Source organism: Helianthus annuus, chromosome 11, assembly GCF_002127325.2.
Source record: "Helianthus annuus cultivar XRQ/B chromosome 11, HanXRQr2.0-SUNRISE, whole genome shotgun sequence".
Classification (NCBI taxonomy): domain Eukaryota; kingdom Viridiplantae; phylum Streptophyta; class Magnoliopsida; order Asterales; family Asteraceae; genus Helianthus; species Helianthus annuus.
The window spans coordinates 178,804,204-178,816,009 of NC_035443.2; the positions used below are offsets into that span (position 1 = coordinate 178,804,204).

At 42.8% G+C, this 11,806-nt stretch overlaps 1 protein-coding gene and 1 long non-coding RNA gene across 2 annotated transcripts; both read left to right on the forward strand.

Annotated features, from left to right (window-relative positions):
• The first annotated feature begins 1,640 nt into the window (after positions 1-1,640).
• LOC110888892 lies at positions 1,641-3,620 on the forward strand. The gene is made up of 3 exons (XM_022136390.1): positions 1,641-2,560; positions 2,714-2,896; positions 3,509-3,620. Exons 1-3 carry the CDS (start codon positions 1,641-1,643, stop codon positions 3,618-3,620), a joined length of 1,215 nt encoding a protein of 404 aa, XP_021992082.1.
• A 4,998-nt stretch (positions 3,621-8,618) lies between these two features.
• LOC118484298 lies at positions 8,619-9,490 on the forward strand. Its single transcript, XR_004873256.1, has 2 exons — positions 8,619-9,236; positions 9,428-9,490. It is a non-coding gene; the product is annotated as an uncharacterized LOC118484298 (long non-coding RNA).
• Positions 9,491-11,806: the final 2,316 nt, after the last annotated feature.

Here is an 11,806-nt window from a genome sequence, read left to right on the forward strand (position 1 = left end):
CTCCCATCAAAGAAGAAAATGATAAAGGGGCGGGTAAGAGACAGTGAGAGCTAAACATGGTGTACGCCGATAAGGGAAAGGGGGCAAAACGGAGTTTCTCCACGCTTGAACCCTAGATGCTGGCAACCATGACGATCGAACCACGCGTAGAGGATTTGCACCTTACTACTGACCCCTAATCATAATTGTCGCGTTAGGCGATTACAACATGAGAAGAATCCTGGTAGACACCGGGAGTTCTGAAGACATCATCTACGAGCATTGCTTTAACAGAATGCAACCAGAAGATAGAAAATTGCTCGAGTCAGTGCAACCGGAGAAAAGGTTGATCCAATTGGCCGGATCACTTTCCCAGTTACATTCGGACAAACCCCCCGGGAAAGAACAATACTCCTCACGTTTCTTGTGGTGCGTGCTGAGTCCTACCACAATGTAATCATTGGGAGGTTTACCCTGGGAAACTGGATGCCATAGTCTCCACGGTGCGTGGGTTCATGAAGTTCCCCAACCCGCGGGGTATTGCAACAGTATTCCGAGACAAGCTAGGAGAAGTGTTGCACACTAAAAGATGCCGTCAAGGGCCTACCGGCACCATCAGCCCGGAAAGGTGGGTCTTAAGCACACACCATCCAGAGCAAACAGTAACAATAGGGGACAACCTCTCCCCTGAGGTCAAAAACAACTTGAAACAGCTACTGAGAAGGAACGCCGACATCTTTTCTTTTGAGCACTCTGACATGACTGGGATACCCCGGGATAAGGCAGAGCACAAGTTAGCAACACTCCCGGGCATTACACCTGTCGCACATGGTAAACGCAGCATGGCTCCGGATTGAAAAGCAGCAGTAGTCAAAGAAGTACGAAAGTTGGTTGAAGCTGAAATTCTCAGAGAAACAAAGTATCACACATGGGTATCAAACCCTGTGATGGTTAAGAAACCAGACGGCACATGGCGGATGTGCATCGACTTTAAAGATCTGAATCAAGCATGCCCCAAAGATGCCTACCCAATGCCTGAGATGGACTTCAAGGTTGACTCTCTGGTCCCTTATAGGTACAAGTGCTTCTTAGACGCTTATAAGGGTTACCACCAGATCAAAATGTCCAGAGAAGACGAAGAAAAAACGGTGTTTCACACCGATGTGGGCATTTTTTGTTATACCAAAATGCCTTTTGGCCTGCGAAATGCCGGAGCCACTTATCAGCGGCTCATGGACAAGGCTTTCGAAAAACAAATCGGCAGAAACTTGGAAGTATACGTCGACGATCTGGTGATCAAGAGCAAAGAGGAAAAGCAAATGCTAGAAGACATCGAGGAGACTTTCCAGAAGCTAAGAGAATACAACATCAAGCTCAACCCCAAAAAGTGTTCGTTTGGGATGGAAGAAGGTAAATTTTTGGGGGTAGTGGTCACCCGGGATGGTTTTAAAGCCAACCCAGAAAAAGTATCCTCTATAACACGAATGCTCTCCCCTCGAATTCTAAAAGAGGCATAAGCATTGAACGGACGTCTAGTGGCGTTGAACAGATTCCTGGCAAGACACGCCGAGTGATCTCTGCCATTCATAAAGACGTTAAAAGATTGCCTTAACAAGAAGTGCTTCAAATGGACCAGTGAAGCGGAAGAAGCTTTGCAAGACATGAAGCGGTTCATCGAAAAATTACCCATGTTGACAGCGCCATACCCAGAAGAACTACTAAAAATGTATCTGGCAGCGGCTCATAACGCGATAAGCGCGGTACTCATGGTTGAAAGAGATGGAAAACAAACACCCATATATTATATCAGCCGAGTTCTGGCGGGATCCGAAACACGGTATCCAACACTTGAAAAGTTGGTGCTGGCACTAGTCCATGCTACCCGGCGTCTCCAAAGATATTTCCAAGGACATCGCGTACAAGTCTTAACGGATTACCCGCTACAGCAAATTTTGCACAAGCCAGAGATCTCCGGAAGATTGGCTAAATGGGCGATCGAGTTGGAAGCCCTGGCTATCGAATATCGAAAGCGAACAACAATCAAGGGGCAGGTGATCGCCGACTTCTTGGCTGAAATTCCTGATGGTGAAACTATACAGGTTCCCGCAATTCAAGACATCCCGGAATCCAGCACAGCCAGGCAAACCTGGAAGCTCTACACCGACGGATCATCCTGCGGGAAAGGTTCCGGGGCAGGTCTCATGTTGATAAACCCAGATGAAATAAGGCTGATGTACGCCTTACGTTTTGATTTTGAATGCTTCAACAATGAAGCAGAACATGAGGTGCTACTCGCGGGCTTGAGGATGGACCAATCTATGGGAGCCACAAGAGTCGACGCTTATGTTGACTCTTTGCTGGTCAATAACCAAGTAAACGAGACTTACGAGGCCAAGGACGAATCAATGGCAAAGTATTTGGCTAAAACCAAGGAGCTCATAGCTTCCTTTGACAGTGTCACGCTTAATCACGTCCACAAAGGAAAAAACCAAATAGCAGACGCCTTGAGCAAACTAGCTACTTCGAGTATGGAAAGGGAAGTAAAGGTAGAAACATTGCAAACGCCTTCTATTGAACCCCGGTAAGTTTCCGCCATCATGGCAGAAGAACCCTGTTGGTACACTCCAATACTAAAGTTACTCACAAAGGGTGAATTACCTCCCGCCAGAGGCGAAGCCCAAAAGATCTAAACCAAGTCATTGCAATATGAAGTAAACAATGTCGTCATATACAGGAAGTCATACTTGGGGCCACTACTACGGTGTGTATCCCCAGCAGAGGCAAAATATCTAATCCAAGAAATACACTCTGGCATATTTGGCATTCACGCTGGACCCCGGGCAGTTGTTGCCAAAATCCACAGCGCCGGGTACTACCGGCCCGGGATGCATGAAGACGCGGTAGATGAACTCCGAAGGTGCCGTAGTTGCCAAAATTTTGCTCCTCAAACACTCTGTCCCAAGAACAACTTAATCCCTGTCACAGCGGCCTAGCCTTTCCAGAAATGGGCGGTCAACATCGTGGGGCCATTCCCGCTAGCCCCCGGGAAGCTAAAATACCTTATTGTGGCAATCGACTATTTCACCAAGTGGGTTGAAGCCAAACTTTTGGCTAAAATAACCGCTGAAAACGCCAAAAAGTTCCTATGGGAGCACATAGTGTGTTGATTCAGATTGCCACTATACTTGGTGAGTGATAATGGAACGCAATTCACCGATAGGGTCTTGCAAAATTGGTGTGCAGAACTTCAGATTCAACAAATCTTCACATCGGTAGCACATCCCCAAGGAAATGGCCAGGTGGAGCGGGCAAATAGGAGTTTGCTGGATGGCATAAAAAGAAGGCCAGGTTATGAAGGAAGCTCCTGGGTGGAAGAACTGCTGAATGTCCTCTGGGCACATTGAACAATGCCCAAGAAAAGTAATAATGAAACCCCCTTCAGACTAACCTATGGCGTGGAAGCAATGATACCCGCGAAAGTTGGATTGCCCTCGCTACGGTGTCTTACTACTAATGATGACAATGACAGGCTCATAAGGGAAGGCCTAGATCTGCTAGAAGAAAGGCGTGAGGCAGCTGCCATCAGTGAGGCAAAGTACAAGAAAACTCTGGAAAAATACGATAATCAGCGCGTGGCATAGCATACTTTCAAGGAAGGCGAGTACGTCATGCGTGATAATGAAGCCAGTAGAGCGAAACCCTCAGGCAAATTGGGACCTAACTGGGAAGGCCCCTACGTCATCCAAGAAGACTTAGGCAAAGGGGCCTACCGCCTATCCATGCTAGATGGTACCGCTGTTCCACGTAGTTGGAACGCGGCCCAATTAAAAAGATGTTACATGTAAGGCCCTACCCCTAACGCCGGGTTTGATTTTTTTCTTTTTTACAAGCAAGTGTAATACATCTCCAACGATGTCTCTTTGTTCTTTTTAAGTATTGAGTTAATAAAAGTTATTTACTTTTTATCATTATCTCTCATTACTTACATGCACAATAGAATTTACCATCGCATCCATATTGCACCTTACGGTACAAACAATTACCATCGCATTTAAACTGCACATAACGGTAAAAAAGCATCCGTGACACAACATTTTTCATATATAAGTTAAAGGATCATAAATATACAGCTCTAAGAGTAGGTATCTTGGTAATAGATACATTAACCACTACAAAAAAGATAGGTATTTTGGTAATAAATACATACAACTATCTTACAAAAAAACCAAGTACTTGTCCCTGTTGCTAAATACCAACATACGGGAACTACAAAACGAACATGTTCTAAATATCTATTTCTTGGAAAGCATTGTTTTCACCTATGCAGGGGTGTACAATGCCACACCATAACATTCCAATGGGTGAGGGTCAACGATCAAGTCATCGACATTCTCCTCGTCCACCGGAAAAGCCACCACCTCCTGATCATCAACCAGGTCTGCACCAGAACGGCCACCGCGGCGGCGTTCGTATACCAATCCACAACGTTGGACACAATCACGGGGAAAGGCTCCCATCAGAGTGTCAACTATTAGTGAGGTCGCACCTGCATCAGCTTTTGAAGGTTCGTCATATATGACACTCTTGCAGGACCGGCTAACCCGGGGTAAAGCATCATCGGAGTGCACCTTCTTTCCTTTGATCATCTCCTCCGTCACCGGAATTTGGAGACGAATCAAACCATCTGTTGCATCCAACCATCGGAAAATGTCGGAAAGTCTCTGTTTATAGCACTTCCGGCTCATCTTTTTGAATTACCAAATTTGGAAAAAGTAACTTAATTTATAGAAGTTTAAACGGTTTGACAGTGATGACGACAACACAATTAATGAAAATTAATCATCACATGTCAAATCGCCACATTTCAGGCAAACGGCGGCGTCATTCATCATGATATTAGCATTAAATGTCTGACACAAAATCGAGTGTTTGCACATAACCCAAGCATAACAGTGTTTATACAAAATATCCAAGGAACAGTGTACATAACAAACAAAATAAAAACACTCATTCCTCCTCGGACTCCTCCGCGGGGTCCAACATTAGGCGTAAGGAGTCCACGCCATCTTCGTTCACTTTATCCATCAGATCAGCATACGCGGGTAGCGGCTCATTCCACGCCGCTTCAAGAGCGTCCGCCATATCTCCCTGAAGTTTGCCCCTCGTTGTGTGCAACTCGGGGGTAATCTTCTCTGATTGTTGGCACTCAAAGTAGCCGTTGTAAACACCACATGATGGCCGGACTGATAAGTTGCGGCAGAGAGGCGGTCCAACAACGCCGTGAAAGGCCCCGACTGGCGGAGATACTCAAACGCCCCAACCAGGCCATTGGTTATCAACCAATTTCTGTCACCTCGTAATTCAGCCAGCTGGCTAGTCAGGTTGTCCACCTCGGCATTTGTTTATTCCAAAGCATTTTCCGCCTCCTTAAGGCGTGCTTGATGGGTGGCGGAAGACTCAACCAATTTGTTCCTCTCGGAAACAAGGGAATCGCATTGTTGTTAAACCTCCCTAAATCATGCTTCCCGCTCCTCCAGCTCAACCTGCTTCACCTGAACCTTAGCATTAGACGCTTCTACCTCAACAGTTAAAGCCTGCTACCGCTCCTGTACCTGAGACATAAAATCAGTCTCAATTCGGAACTTTTCCATCTTGGCAGACATTTCAGATCTCACCTTTTGGGCCTCGGTAATAGCTTTATGCTCCAACTCTTCTTGAACAGTTTTGACATGATCAAGGACCCGATCTTTCTCCGCTATATCGCGAGCCCACAATATTCTCTCTTCAGCAAAATGGGCAGTCACCCGCTTCAGGTCATCCTCTGCCTTATTTTTCTCCGACACAAACCTGCTCTCCCTCAAACGTGTGGCTTGGAGTTGACTCTCCAACTGGTACTTTTCGTCTCTCAACTCCTGAATAGTAGCCCGCGCCTGGTGGAGCTTGTTTTTATCATGCATCTACCTGCGCCGGATCTCTGCAAGCCTCCGGTGCTGACTAACGGAATCCACCGTGGTGGCATTCATCAGGTTTTCATTGTTTAACCCCTCAACATACGCTGACTCAGCTGGGGGTATGCTCGCTCAACCCAGTGTTGAATCACTGGAGGAAAGATCAATCTTGAAGACTCAGCTATCTTCCACCTGGGTTGGCAGCGCTTATCCTGCGCATTAGGATCCCAACTAATAGTGGGCAGATAAAGATCATCACCCAAACAGGCCCCATCATCAGCAATCCCACTACAGGACCCCCCCCCAGCATCGCTCACAGCGGTATCTCCGGCACTGGTTGCCTCGTGAGCAGCAAACACCGCAGGCGTCTCCTTTCCAGTTGCAGAAAAAACACTGAAAGGAGAGTAAAACAAGGAGGTGGGGGTAATACTGGAAGGCAGCGACGTAGACACCGGACTAGTGGTCATCGCCACAGCAGCCGTGGGCAAAGGAGGCGGAATGGAGCAACTGACATTAGCGGTAACACTCGCCTGAAATATAAGCTCTGAAAGGCTTGGTCCGCTAGTGGTGGAAGGCATAGTATCCACATATGTCAAAGGGGCAGAGGACACACCCTCAACTTGTACCCAAACATTAGAACCTGTATTAAATCAGATGTTCAGCAATATGGAGCACATAGTCCACAATAACATCCACAGACAAAATTACCTACCAATGGGCAAGGCGTAGGCGGCTTGCATAACCTCGAAAGCAGTCAGGGCAGGTACAGTAAAAGTCTTGCGTTTTTTCGACACGCGAGTCAGACTTGTCAACTCATCAGCAGTAACAGCAGCACTCCCAGCGGGTGCAGTCATGCCAACCGAGGAAGTAGCAGCCCCCGCGGCCATGTACTTCCTCCCGGTGACTTTTACCCGGGTCGGTTTCTTCTCTATGGCAGCAACATTACTTCCTCCGCTGGGGGGAGGCTGAGAAATATAAGCAACCGGGTCCGCCGACACAGCCGGCAGCAAAACTGCTCCAAGTGAATCTTCAGAACATCTGGTTCCTGTTCACCAAGAACGCGGTTCGCGACCCTTAAAGCAACGTTCCGCGGAGGATCCACAAAGTCAAACAAGCTCCATTACCTGTGACATGTACACATGTCAGTTTATACAGTTGGCAAAACATATGCAAAGACAAAAAGCTGCATACCTTCATCATCCCTCCGAAAAGAAGGATACAACTTTATATCACGCCATAACAGGCTCATTCCCGCCATCACCAAAGCTCCATCCAGAATTACCGTGCACTCGGAAGGGCGCCCACATAATTTCGTATAAAGAGCGTTGGCCATGTAAGCATCTTTTGGGGGACTTTCGTCTTTAACTTTGTCTTTCAATCACATCCCCCTCCAATGCATTTCTCCGGGAATGACACCGCCGTCGATATAGAAGAACTTTTTCTTCCTGTCCTTATCCTTGGAACTGGTAGGAATATCTCTCAAGCAAGATACATCGGTGTCCCTTCTGTCGAAGGTAAAGAAGGGGGATTTCCATACAAGGACAAAAAAAGCCCTAAAAACGAGGAGTTCAGGGATATGCCCTAAGGCGATACAGGCAAACTCAAACTGTCAAAGTTTAACCAACCCTAACGGATGTAGTTGAGAAATGTGGATGGGATAATGGCCAAGAACCAACTTGCAGAACTTGGTGATCGGCAATCGGAAGTTGCAAAACTTGAAAAAATCACTAAACAGAGTGATTTTACCTTTTCAATGGAAATGTCGTGTCTGTTTTCGACGCCAGCACCGGATTCCACTCCGCCCTAATATCGTAATCCTGCATAAGATTGTTGAACGAAGTCTGCCCCCATTTGACATACAGGGCATCAGTGTTTGCGGGGGCAGAAGAAGAAGATTCGCCGGTCTTCAAGGCCATTTTTCGATTCAAGAAATTGAAGGAAGTGGTTGTGAACAAGGAAGGAAATAAAACTCAAAACCCTAAACAGGAACTCTATTTATACGAAATGACAACTTTTCGAATTCGAAAAGACAAACGGACGGGAACACGCGTCAGAACAGGGTAGGTACAGTTGTCATCATAATGATGATTTAACTGTCACATCCTTTGCCATCGCCGCCATTTTTTCAAAAAACATAACGGTACCCCACTCGAGAAACTTACACTCAAAGGGGGAAATTTTGACTTTTCCTTTTTAGTCCGATTTTATGAATTTCATTTCATAACTTCGGACTAGGGGAAATGACGAGGTATGACCCGGATCGGCTAACCCGACCCGGTCATTACCTATTATTTCATTATAAATAATTAATTACATATGTTTATTCTAGAATGTTCTATTCTGCATGGATAAACTACAAAACCAAATCCCCAACCTTTTGGGAAGATCATGCAAATCCCTAACTTATCGGAACCCATCCTAAGTTAAGGGAAACCCTAATGGTAAACTATAAATAGAGGTAAACATCTAAGGTATGACCATCTTGCTCTCGTTTACTCTCTCTCTCTACATATATATTTACTTTCTCCCAAACCAAGACTTATTCTCACACCGGAGGGTGGTTACAGGAATAACCTCACTCCTGTAACGAGTCCTAACGGTGTTCTGTTTTGTAGTAGCTGTTCGGATCACCAAAGAGTCGAAGTCCTAGCCGGATCTTACCCATAAGGTCAGTGTTTCTTCACCCAGCTTATCTACTAAACGGGTGAGGTAGATCGACTGTTTACGACGCAGACCCATTTAGACCCAATCTAAGTGTCTTATTTCATGACCGGTTCATGTTATGTTTTGTATCGTTTCAGAAATTGCCACCCCTAATTTAAACCTTGTAGTTTTGATAATCGTCAACAAAACCCCATAAACTTTTACTGATTTTGCACTTATGTCCCTGGACTTTAATTTTTATCCCTAAACTTCTAAAACTTAACAAAAAGTCCTTTTAGTAACGTTTGGACGCTTAATCATGCAAAACAAACATGGATAAACTTTGAAAGGTTCAGGTATATAACCAATGGAAAAAGGACCTTTTATGTTAATCGTAAAATGCATGACTTTATCGTTAAGTTCTAAAAGTTACGGGATTTGATCATGCAAAAATAAAGTTCATAGGGTTTCTTCAAAATTTTCATTTTTACATGTTCTATCCATTTGTCATAATAACAAAACAAACAGGAGCTTCTAGCACTTCGGGAAAGGATCGGAAGTGTTAGTACTGGTCTGTCGGAGAATCAGATTTCAAAGTGTTTAAGAGAGTCGATATACTGTTCTTCTGAGCAGCTATGAGAGGAAGGAACATGTGTGATCTGTTTGGTGAGATTCCGTCTTTTTGGTTCTGAACAAATGTGCCAATTTCAACCCGTTTACTTATGAATCGGTTGGTTTGGGTTATCTTTTTATTTCTAACGCTTAACCAATGCTACATTTGATATGCAATTTTCTACTTTTTGAGTGTTGTGAATGCAGATTTGCTTAATAATGTTTTTTTTTTCAATTAATTGCAGGAAGAGTATGCAAATATGGATGATGTAGGGATGTTAAAAGGTTGCAAACATGATTTCCATGTTGGATGCATAAAAAATGGCTCTCAATGAAGAACTTGTGTCCCATATGCAAATCAGAACCCATTAAACAGAAGTAAACTTATTGTTATTATTATATTGTAAATATGTTATTATGTATTTATTGTTAGAAGAAAAATCCTCAAAATTGTGCCTCCCTACACTTCCAAGGTTCGTATAAAACATTCTTTCCTCTCCATTTTAGTTTATTTTGAACTCCATATCTAGAGGTTGTTTTTATACAATATTTATTATTTTAAACATTTTATACAGTATTTATTGTTAGCCTTTAAATATTACAAAAAAAATATATTTTGAAAAATTTGTGTAAAAATAAATAAATTTACTGTATTGAATGTTAAAATATTTATTATTTTGAAAATTTTATACAATTAGACCCTCTGTGTTAAAATATTCCCTGTTAAATTAAAAGGGAATTTTTATAGGGTTGCAATTAGACCCTCTATGTTATACGGAATAGATTGTTGGGCCATCAAGAAAATTCATGCACAAAAGCTAGAGGTAGCAGAGATGAGGATGCTAAGATGGATGTGTGGGCACACTACGTTGGACAAGATAAGAAATGAGGTTTTTAAGAAAAGATTAGGAGTTGCTAGTATTTCAGACAAGATAAGGGAGGGGAGACAGAGATGGTTTGGGCATGTCAGGAGGAGGCAGACGACAGACCCGATTAGAATAGTTGAAACACTCGCGGTAGATGGAAGGAGGAGTAGAGGCAGACCGAAAATGACGTGGGATGAGCGGATTAGACAAGATTTGCTAGATTTGCACCTCTTTGAGAACATGGTCGAGGACAGATCTTCGTGGAGAAGTAGGATTAAGGTTAAAGATTTTTAGGAGTTTGGCCTGGTTTTTAGCTTAGGTTCCTATCTTATGAGTTTATTTTTTCAGTTTCTATGAGGTGTGATATAGTTATATATATATATATATATATATATATATATATATATATATATATATATATATATATATATATAAGGTTCATTGGGGAACACTAAAAAAGTGGGGAACAACGGGGAACCGACTTAAACGAACTCCGATTGGACTCATTCTAGCGGCGTTGGAACCGGCTCGTCGAACCCTAACTAAGATTTCTTAACCCTAAACCCTGAATCCTAACTCCTAAACTCTAAACCCTAAAGCTAAAAAAATAAGGCTAAAACTTAAGCTAAACCGTAAAATCTAAACTATAAACGCTAAAAACTAAACCCTAAAGGCTAAACCTAAAACTAAACCCTAAAGCTAAACCCTAAACCCTATAGCTAAACCCTAAACCCTAAAACTAAACCCTAAAGCTAAACCCTAAGGCTAAACCCTAAAGCTAAACCCTAAAAGCCAAACCCTGATATATTTAGGGTTTAGGGGTTATGATTTAGGGTTTAGGGTTAAAAGATCCTAGTTAGGGTTCGACGAGCCGGTTCCAACGCTGCTGGAATGAGTACAATCGGAGTTCGTTTGAGTCGGTTCCCCACTGTTCTCCACTTTTTTAGTGTTCCCCAATGAACATCACACTATATATATATAGGGTAAGGTTCATGCGAGAACCACCCTTATTGCGAGAACCGCGAGAACCAATGTGAACACAAAATAAAATCTAAAAAAAATCAAAAAAGCACTCAATTTTTTTTTTAATATTTTTCTTCAAAAAATCGCTATATTTCGTTACCGTAAAAAAAAGCGTTTTTTTTTCGACTAACAGTTATCCATGCACATGTGCATATGTATCATTACTTCGACAAATTCGGTAATACGTTATCAGGAAGAGACAATTGCACTTTAATGTACAATACCATTAGTAATACACTACTTTTTATATCACCAATATTCAAAATGCACATGTGCATCATTAGGTATAACCATGATATAACGTGTTTTGGTACAAAAAGTTTGTGATTTTGAATGGAGAAGTAGGCTCATATACATGTTTTTTGGTTAGTTATATCTAGTGGTTAATGGTTTGGTTATAGTTGTCTGATGTAATATGTTGATTGGATGGTATAAATGGTGTTTACATACATGTAATAAAGCGAAGATATTGTTAATGGTATTGTATTATGGATGGTAAGACGTAATGATATTGTATTATGGATGGTAGGAGGTAATGGTAGTGTATTATGGATGGTATGATAGATGAAAGGGAAAGTGTATTCAAAGTAGTGTACCAAAACACCTTATTTCATGTTGATACATATAAATGCACATGTGCATTTCTAATATTGGTAATGTAAAAAGTAGTGTATTACATATGGTAGTGTAAATGAAAGTGCAATTGTCTAATATGTGTAATGAATTACGAAATTT